The sequence below is a fragment of the Neomonachus schauinslandi genome, chromosome 3 (genome assembly GCF_002201575.2).
Source record: "Neomonachus schauinslandi chromosome 3, ASM220157v2, whole genome shotgun sequence".
In the NCBI taxonomy this organism is placed as follows: domain Eukaryota; kingdom Metazoa; phylum Chordata; class Mammalia; order Carnivora; family Phocidae; genus Neomonachus; species Neomonachus schauinslandi.
The window spans coordinates 173926022-173943193 of NC_058405.1; the positions used below are offsets into that span (position 1 = coordinate 173926022).

The window sequence follows — 17172 nt, forward strand, 5'->3', positions numbered from 1 at the left end:
AATTCCCCTGGATTTAAAAAATATACTTATTTTAAGGGCACAATCAGATTGCTCTGTTATATTCAGTTCCTCAGGTCTAAATTCTCCTATTTGTTATGTTGGCTGACTGTTGATTGTAGTGGTATTAGGTCTTTGTAATATTTGATTGTGAGCTCATCTGTTGAAGAACACTTTTTTTTTTTATCTCCATGGGAGTCTTGCATGTGTTTTAGATTATGAAGAAGTCTACACAGGGACAGTGTCATGGCCGTCCTTGCTGGAACTCTACTGCGTTACATGGTTCAGAGCACTTTTTGTTATTGCTGTTATTTCTTGGTCTTGGGTTTCCATACCATTTCAAAGGGCAGATTTGTGTCCTCACCATTTGCTACTCAAGCTTGGGACTCGGGACTGTCCCCCAGGTGGGTCCCTTTTCCCTATGGCCTAGGGCAAGCAGCTCACTTTCCGGTCATGTCTCAGAGCTACCTGGTGTTTTTCTATTTCCAGACAAGGGTGGGCCAACTCTTTCCTGGTTCTTAGCCTTTTGCTGGTGTGTGGGGTCTGTAGACCTGCTGCTGTTACCATTCCCATCCTTGAGGTGCATGACCAGTTCTAGCATCCTTCTGGGTTCCTCTGGCTTTAATTCCTTCCTGATAAGTCCATACATTTCTAAGTTCCTTTCCACCTGGCCCTTAGATCTCTCTCTCTCCTTTTGCTTTTGATCTCTGGCATTTATTTAAAAACTTAAAAATACGTGTAATCTAACATATTTCTACACAGATTGTGTGTGTGTGTGTGTGTGTTGTTTCTCATGCCTCCTCAGTCCACCATCATGATGACAGGGTATCAGTAAAAATTCCAATAGCACACAAAATAAAAACAAAGTTTCCCTTCCTATTCTTTACTTCCTTTCCATAAAGATAAGCACTGTAGGGCGCCTGGGTGGCTCAGTTGGTTAAGCAACTGCCTTCGGCTCAGGTCATGATCCTGAAGTCCCTGGATCGAGTCCCGCATCGGGCTCCCTGCTCGGCAGGGAGCCTGCTTCTCCCTCTGACCCTCCCCCCTCTCATGTGCTCTCTCTCATTCTCTCTCTCTCAAATAAATAAATAAAATCTTTAAAAAAAATTTAAAAAATTAAAAAATTAAAAAAAAAAAAAAGATAAGCACTGTTAAAACTTTCTCCCAATACATCTTAAATGTCAACCTGGAAAAGGCATTGATCAGATTTCTAGTTAACTCACAGTGTGGATGCATATGTGTGTGTTGGAGGTGAGTGATATTACATTATCCCAGAATTATCACCCCCTTCTTTTAGCCAGGTTCAGATTGGGGGGGGGGGAGGGTGGGAGAAGTAAGATAGAGAAGGTAAGTAGGAAGGTGCTTCTGAAGAAATCCGGTTACTTCCGACATGGGAAGAAGTTGTATTGCCCAACAGAAATATGAGGCCACATCCGTACCTCTGTTGGTTCCCATGTTGTAAACAAGGCTGTCTTCCTGAAAGAGCTGGCTTTGCTCCAGCTTTGAAAGGGTGGAGGGTGGAGGGAGACTAAGCATGCAGTGCAGGGCTCCCCAGTTTGCCAGTGTTCTGTGCACTCCTCTTGGCTGGGATCCTGATGATACTTAGCACGCACTATTCCCTGTGTACATTGACCAACGTGTTTTAGAAAACATACGTGAATGAGTAAGAATCAAAAACCAGTTAACCGATTATGTATCAAATGTCTACTATGTGCCCAACCTTGTGTTCAATCCTTAAGATGAGGGCATATCCTGTAGAAATGAAACTGAGGGGATAAAGGAAACTTGTGAATGGAGAATGTGTGAAGAGTTCATGAAATTTCCTATAGTGTCATGGTGATCAGAACAAAGAGGTCTATCTGGGGGTCCTAATGTACCACAAGCTCAATCTGAAGATTTGGGGGAAATACTTCTAATTAAATAAAAGAGAAAGAAAAGAAAAGAAAGACTTAGCAGCTGTGTGACTTTGAACATTCACTAAAACTTTCTGAAACTCAGTTTCTTCTTTATTGAAATGAGATCTGATTAGGTAAGCGCCCTTCCAGTTCCAGGAGGTGATCTAAATCTAAGAGTCTACTGAGATGTACAAATGCATCCATATTTGTGCAGATGTAGAGTTCCATGGCTTGATAGAAAATTTTTCATCTTTGCTCAGATCACGATCATTAGTGATTAGATACATCATAGAAAGCCAGTTCTTTGTGCTTTCCAGGAAGCTGCTGACCAGGTCTAACATGAGTGGTTCCGGAAAGGCCTCCCTTCTTTCTCCTGCTCTCCCCTCCTTCCTCCTTTCTTCCTCCTCCCCTTCTAATACTTTCTTTTCTTATCTGTCAGCAATTCATTATTTGGGGTAGGCAGGCCCTCTGGAAAAAGGGCAAATACCCCTGGGTGAGAGAAATACTTTTCTTCCAGGCACTAAGCCTAGAACAAGAATGGTTGGAATCAGTCCCTCACACAGAAGACTCTTTTTCTGAGCCATGAGGCTCAGAGGTTAACTTCTCAAGGTCATGAGAAGCTTGCATGCAGCTGTCTGACATGTCAGCTTAGCCTGTCACTAACAGATGTGTCTGCTAATTGAAAACCTAATCTGTGCCAGGCACTATGAAAGACACTTCTTACATTCATGATTTCATTTAATGCTCACCGAGACTTTATGGTAGGAATTACTATTATTCCCATTTTACAGATAAGGGAAATAAGAGCCAAGGAGATTAAGTACCTCGCTCAAGGTAACACAGCAGCAGATAAGTGGCAAAACTGGAGATTAAATCAAGGACTAAGTGCTTTCAGAGTCTGAGCTCTCAACTGCTCATGGTACGTGAAGAAGCACTGCAGTAGAGCAAGAGCCATGGTAAGGATTTGAGTCAGGCTGGGTCTTTTTTTTTTTTAAGATTTTATTTATTTATTTGACAGAGAGAGAGGTAGCAAGAACAGGAACACAGGCAGGCGTAGTGGGAGAGGGAGACGCAGGCTTCCCGCCGAGCAGGGAGCCTGATGTGGGGCTCGATCCCAGGACCCTGGGATCATGACCTCAGCCGAAGGCAGACGCTTAACGACTGAGCCACCCAGGCGCCCTGAGTCAGGCTGGGTCTTGGTCTATCTTGACTTCTATGATCTTGAGCAAGTAACTTAACTTCTCTGAACCCCTGTGTCCTTGAAGGGATGGTAACATTAAATGCTTGTCAAGGTTCAAGGTAATATATGCCAGACTCTTGAAATAGACCAGGGCTTTGACAAATGGCAGACATTATTACCATAGCAGAGAGTCTTGGGAGGGTGAGTCAGCTGAAGAACTGGCAAGTATCCCCAAACCTTCTAACTTTAATGGCAGTGCTTCCTGCATGATGTCGAGAGGGCAAGGGGCTAATAGGAGAGTTGGGATAAACCACTTTCATAGGCATTGGGCAGCTCTGAAATGAAAGGACAGAACTTGGAAAGGGGATCAATGGTCTAGTTTCATGTTCCTACAACCATTTTTTTCTCTTCTTCTGAATCATTCCCATTAGCATACAAGCTCCTTTCTTATAGTAAGCCTCCCTTGACCCCACCACATCCCTGTCAGCTATGGTCCTATTTCTCTGCTCCACTTTGCAGCTGAGATCTAAGTCTCATGGCTCAAGGGACTCTTCAAGCCTATGAAGGGAGGTGAGGGACATTTAGCAGAGTCTCAGGGAACCTGAACTGGGCCACTCTGGGGGTTCATGTAAGTCTGAGCACACTTGAAAGGAACAAGAGGCCAAGGGCCTTTTAGGAAATGAGCTCATTTCTATGGGACAAGAGTAAAGTCCATGGGCCTGCAGAGCATAATGAGTCGGTATTGGGGGCAATGGGAGTGGACACTGTGGTTAAGACTATGGACTCTGGCCCATGGATTCTCACCTAAGGGTTTGGGGGTTGGGCTGGGAGAGAAAATGAAAAACGCTGGGAAGTTTTGCTGGTGCAAGCAACACACTCACTCAGGGAAACTGGCCCTGTTCTTTCTAGGTCGCCAGGCTGGAATTGGCAGAGGGATGCAGGCCAGCTTGACAAGAAAGCCAAGGAGCCTTAAAGGGACAGGTGGGAAGAGGGTCCCAGAGAGGTTCCTTGAGGTGCCAAATCACAGCTTGCTCATTGGGTGTCCTTATACTGGTTGTAGACAAAGAAGGAGCTCAAGAAGAAAATGATGGTTAGATTTTCAGTCCCACCAGTAACATAGGAGAGCTATTTCTCCACACGCCTCACTTCCTCACTTCCTCACTTCCTCCTTCTTAAAGGTTTATTTTCCCTGGGCTCCTGCTTTCCTCCTGTATCTTTGTCTTCTTTTCAGTCTCTTTGGAAGGCTCCTCTTCCTCTCCCAGACCCTTAAATGCTGGTTTTCTTCCAGATTCCATTGCCCCCCTTTTCCTGCCCTTTCTCTATTATCAGCTTCCCCTGGGTGATGTTATCTACCCCTGTGGCTTTAGTGATCTGCCACCTCAGTGAAAATGATCTTCAAAAATGTGTTTCTAAGCTAGTCATTTCTCTTGGGCTTCCCGAGCTAAACTTTCCAATGCACATTGACATGCCTACTCAGATGTAATCATAAATCCAAAATGAAAGCCAGTATCTTCTCTCCAAAACCTGCTTTCTTCAAGCTGTTAGTCCAAGCTATGGGTGGAAGAAATCTTTTTGACCCACTCCCTCTTTCTCGCTGCCCTACCCCGATCCCTGATGGCTAAGTCCTGTTGTCTTGCTCTTAAAGAGCTCTTAAACTCCATTCGCATTGTCATTACTTTGCCCAGACTCTCACCATTTCTGCTATAGCCTCCTGACTGGACTCCTGCCTGAACCTCTAGCCATCGTGGTCCATTCACACACCACTCAGGGAACGATCCGTTTGCATATTCATCTGCTGAAAGCTTTTCCAGATCTCCTGTTGCCTGTGGGATAAAGCTCCAACTTTTGGCATAGCATTCAAGGTCCTCTGAGGTTTGGCTTTGCCTTCTGGCCTGGTCCTATTTATCTTATCCCACATCTGTTATGACCTTTGCTTTGGCCAGACTGTTTTCCTTAAATTTCCCCTAATACATCATGCTGTCTGCCTTAGTCTAGATTTCTTTGCTTGTAAGTAATAGAAATCTGCTTTAAAGAGACTGACACCTAAAAGGAATTTAGTGGAAGGATCCAAGGGTCATCTGACGGACCCTAAGGGTCAGGAGATTCCAAGAGGGAAAAGAACAAGGAACAGGAAGGTAGCTCTTTTCTTGGGCTCTCTCTCTTTGGGGACTACTGATTTTTCATCTCTACTACATTTAGCAGTTCTGTTTCACTCCTCTTCCCAGGCATACCAGCTTTCTCTGCTTCTTTCTGCCCACAGCTACTGCACAAGTTTACATCACCCCAGGTCAATTGAAAATCCCAAGTAACATCCCAGCCTTCCATTTCCAGAAAAGCAGCTCTGATTGGCCCAGCTTTGGCCATGGAGGCAGCTTCTGGTAGAACACACAGAGCTTGGAGAAGGGAGGCTTGGATGATAACCTCAAAGAAGTCTCAAAGAAGCTCATCACTGAGCTTTTGTGTCTACTATTCCCTTTCACTGGATGCCCTTTCCTGCATCTCCATCTGTTAAATTCTATTCACCCCTCAAAAGTTAGCTCACGGGCGCCTGGGTGGCTCAGTTGGTTAAGCGACTGCCTTCGGCTCAGGTCATGATCCCAGGGTCCTGGGATCGAGTCCCACATCGGGCTCCCAGCTCAGCAGGAAGCCTGCTTCTCCCTCTCCCACTCCCCCTGCTTGTGTTCCTGCTCTCGCTGTCTCTGTCTCTGTCAAATAAATAAATAAAATCTTAAAAAAAAAAAAAAGTTAGCTCACAAGCTAGACTGTTTTGAAAGCCTCCCTACATTGAGTTATGAGTCCCTCCATGTGTTCCCATAAAGCCATTGCATACCTTGATTCAAATGCTTATTGCATTTGGGTTGTGTTAATTGATTCCCTGTGTTTCTCCGTTAGACCATAAGGTCTTGGGGGTAGACACTGAACCTGTTTACCTCTTCTTATTTAAAGTCAGGGGAAGAGTGAGGTCTAAAACAGGGATTGATCAACTTTTAAATGAATGAACAGAACAGCTAATTAGTCTCCATCTACCGCATGCAAATATTTTTCTGGGCAGGATCCAGGCATATGATGGGAAAGAGAACATACCACACTGGCTTTCTCCAATGACAGCATGTTCTCCGCTGTTCATCAGGGTCCCGTGAGTGTCAGCCCTCAGGAAGCTGTGTGTGATTTAAGATTAGTCTTCTGAAAGTTTATGCAGTTCTGACTTCCTAGATAAAAACTGCCTAATCTGGCTTATTAGCAGATATAAGAAAATGGATGGCTAAAAGCAGAACAGATTGAGTCGCAGGACAGATTTTCAAAATGTCACCACCTTTATACAGCAGGTAAGTTGATGGTCGTTGTGGTCATTTCATATTGACACTCTAGCTGGGAGCTCATTTGAACTTTGCATCAGTGTTGCTGTGCATACAGTTTAGCCCAAATTACTACATCTGTGAAGTTGAAGCAAAATTTTTAATTTTAATTCCGGTTAGTTAACATACAGTGCTGTGTTAGTTTCTGGTGTACAATACAGTGATTCCACAATTCCATATATCGCCCGCTGCTCCTCATGACAAGTCCGCTGCTCCTCATGACAAGTACACTCCTTAACCCCCATCACTTATTTCACCCATCCCCCCACGCCACGCCCTTCTGGTAACCATCAGTTTGTTCTCTATAATTAAGAATCTGCTTCTTGGTTTGTCTCCCTCTGTCTCTTGTTTTTTTCCTTTGCTCGTTTGCTGAGCTACGTGCTTTATACGTGCTCACTAACTAATCTAATCTTTAAAACTACCTTATGAGGCTGGCTCTGTAATTAGTCTATTTTATAGAGGGGGAAACTGAGGCACAAGAGTTTAACTAGAGTTGGGATGTGTATGTAGGGATCTGGCCCCAGGGCTCACCACCTATAAGTAGGTTTAGCTTAGGTGGTAAGCCCTGGGACCAGATTCCTAAATAGCTAAATCTACCATCTAGACCAGCTCCAAATGTTTATGGGCTTCTCGTGATGGATGCAAATAAATGAAGAAGTAAGTTTAGGACTGCCCTCTAAGTCTCTAGTTTTGGGTTTTCCTTCCCCTTGGATCTTTATCTATAGGTACGAGAAGAAAAAGGTCAGGGGCACGTTCTCATGAATCTTGCCGTCAGTCCTATGGGAATTAGGTTCCCCAGCAACTTGACAGGATGCTTCCTGGTACAGTGAAGGCGGCAATGGATGAGGGACCTAGAGAACAGGGTCTAGTTCTGCTTCTTTCACTTGTAGTTCAAGACCTTTGGCAAGTGTCCACCTGTTCTTGGTCTCAAGTCACTCACCTGTTAAAAGGGGAGTTCAGTCCAGAAGGGGATATTTTAAGCTCCCTTCCACCCAGACTGTGTAGATTTAGGTAGGGCAGTTCAGGGCCACCACTCACAGATGGGCAGATTTGACGCTGCACAGCCTAAGGGGTGCCATTTGCATAGAGTATGATGTGAATAACACTTATATGTATGCGTCCTAAGCTGAGTTAGCAGGATCTTCCCATAAACAGAGAGGGGTTTTGTGCAACCCTGACCCTGGTCCCTGGGAGCTCCTATGACATTGAGACTCCTGAGCCTTTCAGAAGCTCCCTGGGAGTCATGCTCCTGCATTTTGGCAACTGAGTTAGACTCAAGTGTGGACTTACGGGGCAGCAGAGTTGTCCAAATTGTCATAGGCAGCTGTGCAGTCTAGTGTAGTAAATCCCTTAGCATAATGCTGGCCATCCAAGAAAGTCCTCTAGAAATGTTAGCTGGTCTTATTACTGTAGTGGAGTAGAGAAGAACATGGGACAGGTCCCCTCATGGGACTCAAGAGTTTGACCCCATCTCTGAGTCGGCTTGGCACAGAGCCAGCTTTGATAGGAAGCTGACCCTGCTGTTTTTGGTCAGGGGAACATGTCTGACATCAGACTTTGCAAGGCTCTATTGAGAAATCAGTTGTGTGTCTGTCTTCTCCGGGAAGGTGACTTGTGAATGTCTCTGAAGCTGCTGGGGGAGGGGCCTTGAGTTGGGGCAGGATCTCCATTCCTCCCCACATTCCCTCCCCATCCCCACATTGGTTCCACCTTGGGCAGGTAGAGTGGTCCGGAGGAGGCTGCAATGCAAGGCCACCTTGCTTCGGGCTCAGGGTCAGCAGGGGTTGGAGGGTCTTAGAGAGTGGAAGCGTACAGTATGGAGAGAGAGAGGAAGTAGAATATAGACCTGTAAGGGAAAGACTGACCTTCACAAACAATTCTCATTCCAACAGTGCGTTTCTCATTGCTAGTTTGGGCCTCTCTGCCATCATTGCTTCTGGGGGAGTGGGTTTTAAACTTGAGTCTTGATCAGACTCATCTGGGCCTCCAGATTCCCAGGACCCACCCTCACCTACTCAGATTCAGTAGCACTGCGACCCTCACCTTACATTAACCTTAAGCTGGGGTGGTGAGTTGGATACCTTCCATTTGTCCTCTAGGCCCACTCTCTGCCTTTCTTACCCTGCTCTATGCCCTGGGAATCTGACCGATATGGACTACCTCAATGGATTCCCCTGTCCTCTGGATTCTGAGTTCAGCCAATGGGAACCCTTGCAGCAGATGGATGGGCAGGAGCTTCAAGTCAGGCATCCCCTAGCTCTGTCCCTGCTAGTTGCTGGGATTGGCTCCTGCCAGGGAGCCCTCATCGTACAGCTTCCTCCACGTAATGGCACCCTCGCCTCACCCCTTAGGCCTAGTGGCATTAACAGCTCCCAGCTGTTACTGACCCTGGGGTAATGCACCATTGCTCGTTACATTCCCCAAATTCTTTCCGCACTTTACTAAACTCTCACAAGTTTGATAAAACGCTCTCTCCTGGCCCAGCTCCAGTCTGCCATCTGGTTCTGCCGGGGTTCCGATCCATTCAGGGGTTGTCCGTAAAGCTGCCTTCGAAGCAAGGGGCCCATTTTAAACATGGCACACTTTTAGAAACACTGCTTCATGGCCTTTAATGCTCTCTAGTTCTTTCCTGGCCCCTTGGTGCTTAACTCATTTGAGCCTAAGGTGACGTTTTGCGAAAGCAACTTTACCAGAAATGAAGTGGAAAAAAAAAAAAAAAGGACTGTTCACTGAGAAAATACAAAGGCCTAGAAACATATCCACAAAGCCTAGCTCCCTTGTCTGTGAGGAGGCCGATATGTGTGCTGCCTGGCATGCCCCCTGCACGGACAGTCAGGCCTCAGTTCCCGCATTTTGGAGAAAAGTCCACCCCAATCAAATACACTGAAACAATGCAAAACTGTATGAATTAATCCTGCATATCACTCTACCCTCCAGTTCTCTTTAACTATAACTCCTTTCAACAACTGTGTGTATTCTCCCAGATGTTTTCCTGAACACTTATTATATATATATTTTTTATTATTATGTTATGTGTTTTTACACACATGGATAAGCCATTTACTACACACACTGCCCTACTTTCCTTTTTCATCCAGCATTATTTCTTTTTTTTTTTTTAAGATTTTATTTATTTGACAGAGAGAGATAACAGCGAGAGAGGGAACACAAGCAGCGGGAGTGGGAGAGGGAGAAGCAGGCTTCCCGCGGAGCGGGGAGCCCGATGCGGGGCTCGATCCCACGACGCTGGGACCATGACCTGAGCCGAAGGCAGACGCTTAACGACTGAGCCACCCAGGCGCCCCCATCCAGCATTATTTCTTAAAGATCTTTCCGGGTCCTCTCGTATCACTACTCATTATTTTTTTAAAGATTTTTTTAACAGCTTTATTGAATATAACTTACCTACCATAAAATTCACCTGCTTTAAGTACACCATGCGATGACTTTTTAGCAGGTTTGCAGAGTTGTACAACTATTACCACAATCCAGATTTAGAATATTTCCACTGCTCCTAAAAGAAGCCTTGTGCCTGTCTGCAAGCATTCCCTGCTCCCCTCCCCAACCCTACCACGCACCTGCTCTCTGTCTCCATAGATTTGTCTTTTTGAGACATTTTATGTCAGTGGAATCATACAATATGTGGTCTTCTGTTCTGGCTTTTTCCACTTAGCACCACGTTTTTGCCTTGTGTTTAAACCACTGAATCCAATGTATTCCATGGCCTGGATGCTCCTTCACTGTCTATTGGACCCTTTCCCTCTTGTTGAACATTCAGGTTGTTTCTAAGCTTTGAGTTTTAGAAAGAACGCCATGACAAATATCCTGTACACATTTGTCTACCTATGTGGGTATTTCTATAGGGTGGATTTCTAGAAGTATAATTCCTGGATCAGAAGGTATATGCACTAAAATAGATATGATCAAATTGCCTTCTCTCAAGGTTGTACCTATTTACCCTGCTACAAATGTGCATGATAATATTGTCTTCTAATCTGGTGGATTCTGACCCCAAAACTATAGGATGTAGTAGCCTCCACTTGGCTCCCTGCAGTGGTTCCTCCAAATGACCAGAGTTGTCCCTTTGTTCTTCTGATAACTTTCTTCATATTTTTCCTTTATTTTACTAATCAAAAGCACAAAAATAGGTGAAGAGGACACATACTACAGGTCTTGAAAACTAATGACTATAGCTTTAAGAGTAATAATACAACTAATCCCAGGTAGCCATAATCTAGGTAAAGAAAGAGAATATTCCCAGTACTCTCAAAAGCCCGAATGTGTTCCTCCCTGATAGATTCAAACTCTAAATAAACATTATTCAAACGTTGGTGGTGATCATTCTTTCTCTTTATAGTCTGCACTTAAGTTTGCCTGAAGGATTTCCAATGAGTCAATTTAGTTAAGCTGGAATCATGTTTCATCAAATTCCCTCCCTTTCTCGCCTAGTTCCACGTTAGCGTCAGCCAGAAGAGACTTTTGTGTGAGCTTTGGAAGGTGGAAAGTGGAGCAGAAGTGACATTCTTTTTTATGCTCTGGAAGGTCAGCGTAAGGCACCAGACACTGGTCTCTGCTGTCCTTAATTTGCTGGCTCCTCTCGTTAGTGTGGGGCGGCAGCTGAATCAGCCGTACCTCCTGCTCCTGAGCCTCGTGTGTTCTGACCTTCGTGATGCAGTCATCAGCATCTCCAGCAGTCCATCCGCATGTTGAACTTGGAGGCCACGAGAGACCGGGCGCAGGTTTCTGTCTGTCCTTTCAGGTTCCAGCTCACCCTCACTCTTGTCTGCTTCATGGGATCTTTCCTCCTTGGCTCTCTGTCCTGCCACTTTCGGGTCCCAGCACCAGAAGCAAAGACAACAGCCTGACCTAGACTATTTAGCCCGCTTCCACAATCGCATACAGTCAAATCCCTATAATGAATCTCTCCTCCAAGCGGTCCTGCTTTTCTGATGGAACCCTGCCTGATAGAGGCTTGTTTTGCCTGTTTCTGAATTTTGTGTTGGGCTCCAACTGTCTCTTTTCTTTTAGAGAGAGAGTGTGCACATGTGTGGGTGTGTGAGCAGTGGGGGGGTGGGGTGGGCAGAGGGAGAGGGAGAGCGCAGACCCCCTTGTAAGGCTCGATCCCACGTCCCTGAGATCATGACCTGGGCTGAAATCAAGAGTCAGACGCCCCACTGACTGAGCCACCCAGGAGCCCCGTCCGACTTTAACTGTCTTATGTACCAGCTCAGAATAGGGTAACCCCATCTGAGCCTGCTCCCAAACCTGGGCCCCAAACCTCAGTTGGCCCTTGACTCTATCAGATGAGTGTAGGCACTGAAGAAGTGGACCAGCCCTACCTATAGGAGTGGAATGCTCTGGGAAGTTCCTATATGTATTTTCCCATCTATTTGGAAGGTGCCTGAAGTGTCACCACTAGAAAAGCGAAATATCTGAAAAAATGAACCGCACTAGACATTTTTATTCCAGCTCTACTATTACCCAGCCACGAGATCTTGATCAAGTTGCTTTGCTTGGGCCTCAGTTTCCTCATTTGTGTATTGCAAGGGTTGGCGGGGGGTGGAGGGGAGCTCTAGGTGTCCTCTGGCTCTGCTATGGCAGGGTGGCCGTTTTCCACGTGGGTCAATGTGGGATGAATTTCAATGTGACTTGCCACCTGGGTGTACGTCTTCCTATCACCCAAAGAGACACTGGAGGCTGTTCCGATTTCGTGACCAAAGGGAGCCCATTCCTGCAATGAGGAGGGACTGCGTTGAGGAAGACGTCATAAACTGGGGAGATAGAGAAACAAGACGGAGGGTGTTCATGTAAGTAGGGCAGTGTATCTCAGAAGCAAGAGGGGCCGGCTCAGACTGAGCAGGCAGTTTTGGGCAGAAAGGAGCTGGGCCCTGACAGTGGGACTCAGGCTTGGAAACATCGGAGGGAAGAAAGAAATCAACAACTCAAAGACAGGCCCTGGATTTGCCTCCTCCCGGTGATGGCTTGGTTGGTAGGTTATTTGTGCCAAGACTGTCTTTATGTGAGAGAGGTAGAGAGGGAGGGAGAGAGAGAGAATGAAAGAGAGAGCCCCAGAACCAGAGTGAAACTTGGTTTGGCCTCCTCCCGCTGACAATGATCTCAGGGAGCCATCTGGCCCATCCGCCCTGCCAGGTCAGAACACCCCCGGTCCCTCTGGCAACTCGGGTGTTCCCTCCAGTAAATACACGTTCCCCTGCTGAATCAGAAGCTGCTCTGAAGGCTTGGCCAGAGCAGCTAAGTCAAGCTTGAACCTGAGCTTAGCACAGTGCCTGGCACAGAATGGGCTTGGAACAAGGGATTAGCGGGGCCGGATTAATCCTGTTTGTGCTTTCATGAGTCAGGAGAGGTAGTTACCTGCCCCTTGAGCACCCCAGCTCAGAGGTTTGCTCCTGCCTCCCTGGAGAGGCCTCTTGGTCAGAACCACAGCAGCTGTCTCTTTGATTTAGTGGTCGGAGAGTTGTTAACAGGAAGGGGATCAGAACCTGGTAAAGCTTGGGGACTGTGCCCTTGGACTCCCCTTGCAGTCTTACTTCCTTAGTAGGCTGCTCTGAGCCCAACCCCCTCCTGCCAAAGCCCCCGCAGGGACGAGGCCTGTGAACAGGAGCTCAGCCTGGATAAGGCTCTGTCATGTCCCAGAGCCCTGGGATGGCAGGCCCTCAGGAAAGACTGCCCAAGCAATGAGTCAAATCCTTGGTTTTGTGTGGAAATCATTTCCCTATTCTGCAAGGTGTGCTTTTGTCAGTCCTGCATGATGGGCGTATGTGTGTGTGTGTGTGTGTGTGTTTTGAGTGGGAGAGAGAAGAGAGTGAAGACTCAAAGTAGGGGCAGCTGGTTGAGCTCAGCAGAGCTGTCTGGCTTCCTGCTCCCCAATCCAGCTGATTTGGTAAAACACACTGACCCTTGACGCTCTTGACTCTGGTTTCACCCAAAGACATAAGAAGCACTAGATGATCCCGGGACATATCTCCTTCTATAGTACATGTGCAGCAGCAACAGGCTTGGGCTGGGGATGAAGGAGGAAGAAAGGCTGGCTTCTCTCTTGATTTCAATCCTTCTCTCTATCTGTGCACCCAATAGACAGCAAAGGGATTTAATTATTGTAAATAAGTCTACGTTCGGGACCTCTGTTCACCCTTGCCTGACTTCTCTGTAGCAGTTCAGATGCTTTTTGTTGCAAGTAATGAAATACTCAACTCAAATTGGCTTATACAAAGGAAAAAAAGAAGACATTTAATTATCTCCCCGAACAAGAAGTTATAGGTAGATGGTTCCACGATTGGTTCAGTTGCTAAAATTTGTCTTTTGGGAACTAGTTGTTGTTTTTTTTTTTTTCCCCATTGTAGTAAGATACACACAACATAAAACTGACCATTTTTACCAGTTTAAACGTAGAGTTTAGTGACATTAAGCTCAGTCACACTGTTGCACCACCGTCACCACTATCTATCTCCAGAAACTCTTCATCACCCCCAACTGAATTGTGTACCCATTAAACAATTACCTCCTATTTTCCCCTCTGCCCAGCCCCCGGTAACAACTGTTTGTTCTTGTCTCTAGGAACTTGACTATTGCAGGTGTTTCCAATAACTGGAATAATACACTATTTTTGCCTGGCTTCTTTCACTTCGTATCATGTTCTCAGGGCTCACCCATGTTTGTAGCTTGTACCAGAAGCTCATTCATTTTTAAGACCGAACGATATTCCATTGCATGTATACCCCACATTTTGTATGTCCATCATCCATTGATGGACATTTGGTGGTTGTTGTCTTTTGGCAACTGTGAATAATGCCGCTAGGAACATTAGTGTACGAACATCTGTTTGAGTCTCTGCTCTCAGTTCTTTTGGGTGTACACTTAGACATGGAGGCGCTGGATCAGATAGGAATTCTGTTTCATCTTTCAAGGCACTGTTTTCCACAGTGGCTGCACCATTTCCATTTCCACCAATGATGCACAGGGGTCCCACCAGTATTTCCGTATCGTTGCCGACACTTGTTATTATCTGTCTTTGTTGTTGTTGTTCTTGTTGTTGAATGGTAGGAATTCTTTGTATATTGTGGAGAGTAAACTGTATAAAATTTGATTTAAAAATATTTTCTCCCATTCTGTGATTTCCCTTTCCACTCTGTTGATAGTGTCCTTTGATGCACACAAGTTTTTAACATTGCTGAAATCCAATTATCTATTTATTCTGTTCTTACCTGTGCTCTCGGTGTCATATCAAAGGAATCATTGCCAAATCCAATGTTATAAGACATATCCTCTATGTGTCTACTAAGCATTTTATGGTTGAAGCTCTCCTGTGTAGGTCTTTGACCCATTTTGAGTCAACTTTTGCATATAGTGTAAGGAAAGGGACCAAGTTCATTCCTGTGCGTGTGGATATCTGGTTTGCCCGCACCATTTGTTGAACGACTATCCTTTCCCCATTGAATAGTCTTGGTGCCCCTTGTTGAAAATCATTGACCATTTACGCTTAGGCTTCTTTCTGGGCTCTTTATTCTCATCTGCTCCATCTGCCTAAGTGTGTTGAGCACACTTTTTGCCTCTTTGTCACATCATATCCTACAACCATATTCAAAGGTGAGAACCAAGGGTGTGTGTGTGTGTCTTTCTCTCTTTTTTCAATCAGGACTACTTCCCAGGAGTCCCTGGACCCAGCAGACTTCCTCTTAAGCAATGGTGCACTAGGGCCAGTTTGTACGTGCTTGTGAAAGCGGCTCATTACATTACTTGAAAACCCTTGAAATCGCCATGGCGGGAGCATTTACACCAGGCAACTCGGTAAATGCTACAAATCAGGACTTCTTTCCCCCAGGAGAGTGGTTTACCAGCACACCACTGCCCTGAAATCTAATTAGTCCAAAGTGAATGGCAGGGCCACTCCTAGCCAAGGGAGTCTTCGAAAGTGAGTATCTGTCCTTCTCAGCCTCTCTCAAGGGAGGTGGGCTTTGCTGGCAAGCAAGAAAGGGACAGTCGGGGCAGCAGCTAATGCCGTTCACCACTGATGCCTCCCCATGGTAGGAACTTTCTGTAGTCACTTGAAGGAATGCCTTTTAAATGTCTTTAACTGCCTCAGAGAACAGAGTGCTGTGGGCTCAGTGGTAGGATGGACTGAGCTCTAGCAGCTGACAGAGTAAGTATAGTTAGGGCTGGGGAACCAGGGCAGGCTTTCTAAACTGTACAAAGGGCCTGAAAAGGACGTGGCCCCAGTAACTTCCTGTAACCACACCCGGGGGCTGCCTTGACACAGAGACTGTGAACAGCCAGTGGACATGAGGCTCGGAACGCGATGCTGATGGTGAGGGAGGAGCCCCGAGGGGCTGCAGCAGGGCCGGGGGCGCTTAGAAGGTAGTAGAAGTGTTTGCTGAAGAAGAGCCAACAAAGGAAGGCCTGCCGTCCTTGGACAAGTACTCCTTGCTGATGAGCCCATGGAAGGCCATGATCTTGAGGAGTCCATGGTGAAACTTCTGGCCAATGAAGGCGTAGATGAAGGGATTGAGGCAGCTGTGGAGGAAGCCCAGAATCTCGGTGGCATCCAGGGCCCGGCCAATGTCATTGCGGCGCTCACAAGTCTCCTTGATCACCCGGAGCCTCATGAGGGTGTCTGCGACCAGGACCAGGTTGTAGGGCAGCCAACAGAGCAGGAAGACAAGCACGACAGCGAAGATGACCCGCATGGCCCGGTGCTTCTGCCCCATGTGGGCCTCAAACAGGGTGCGCAGGGTGAGCCCGTAGCAGAACAGCATGACCACGAGCGGCAGGAGGAAGCCAAAGGTCTGGGGCAGGGCCCGCATCACTATCCGCAGTTTTGTCGTATTGGCACCCATGTCCTCGTAGCAGACTGGGCTAGAGTAGGGGGGATTGATGGCCCTGCGGAAGACGAAGATGGGTAGGGACAGGATCAGGGACAGGGCCCAGATGCCTAAGCATATGAACTTGACCCAGTGCCGCTTCTGGGTCAGCGTGCGTGTGGCATGGACAATGGCCAGGTAGCGGTCCACGCTGATGCAGGCCAGTAGTAAAATACCACTGTAGAAGTTGACTTCCTTCAGGAGCGAGACCACCTTGCACAGGGGTGTGCCAAAGATCCAGCCCTTTGCCTTGGAGGCAGCCCAGAGAGGCAAGGTCAGGGCAAAGAGCAGGTCGGCTATGGCCAGGTTCAGCAGGTAGACGTCAGTGACAGACTGGCTGATCCGACTATATAAGACAACCACTATCACTAGGGAGTTTCCCAGCAGATTCAGCATGAAGACCAGGGCATAGATGACCACCACTGCATACTTGTTGAGTGTCTCAGTGTGTATCCTACAGGGACTATATGTTTCTGTGGGTGGTGTGCCGCTGAAATTTCCAAATTCATCATAATCCCACTCAGTATCATTCCATAGATCATTCATCAAGACAATCATGGTTCAACCTGGTTGAAAGATTCAAAGGGAAGAAATGTAATTTAGTAATTCAGATTAAAGTCACTCATCAGGGATGGGAGAATAGTTACTGGGATATCTTCTGCTTCTCTGTTGGTTTGGCGACAGGAGGTCCTTTAATTCTCCTCTATTTTGGAATTCTTTAGAGGTCAATTTCATAGCATCATCATTTGAGAGAAGTCCCCATCTTGTTCCCTGTTATCACCCCTTACACATCCACAGAACCACCAGCAGTGCTCAGATATCTTCCTAAATTGTGAAACACTTTACTGAAGCAAAATCATACCAGAAGA

At 46.4% G+C, this 17172-nt stretch overlaps 1 protein-coding gene across 1 annotated transcript; it reads right to left on the bottom strand.

Moving 5' to 3' along the window:
• Window positions 1-15486: 15486 nt before the first annotated feature.
• CXCR1 (C-X-C motif chemokine receptor 1) lies at window positions 15487-16861 on the bottom strand. The gene has a single exon (XM_021703107.2). The coding sequence runs from the start codon at window positions 16859-16861 to the stop codon at window positions 15794-15796; it is 1068 nt and encodes a 355-aa protein (XP_021558782.1). The 3' UTR covers window positions 15487-15793.
• Window positions 16862-17172: the final 311 nt, after the last annotated feature.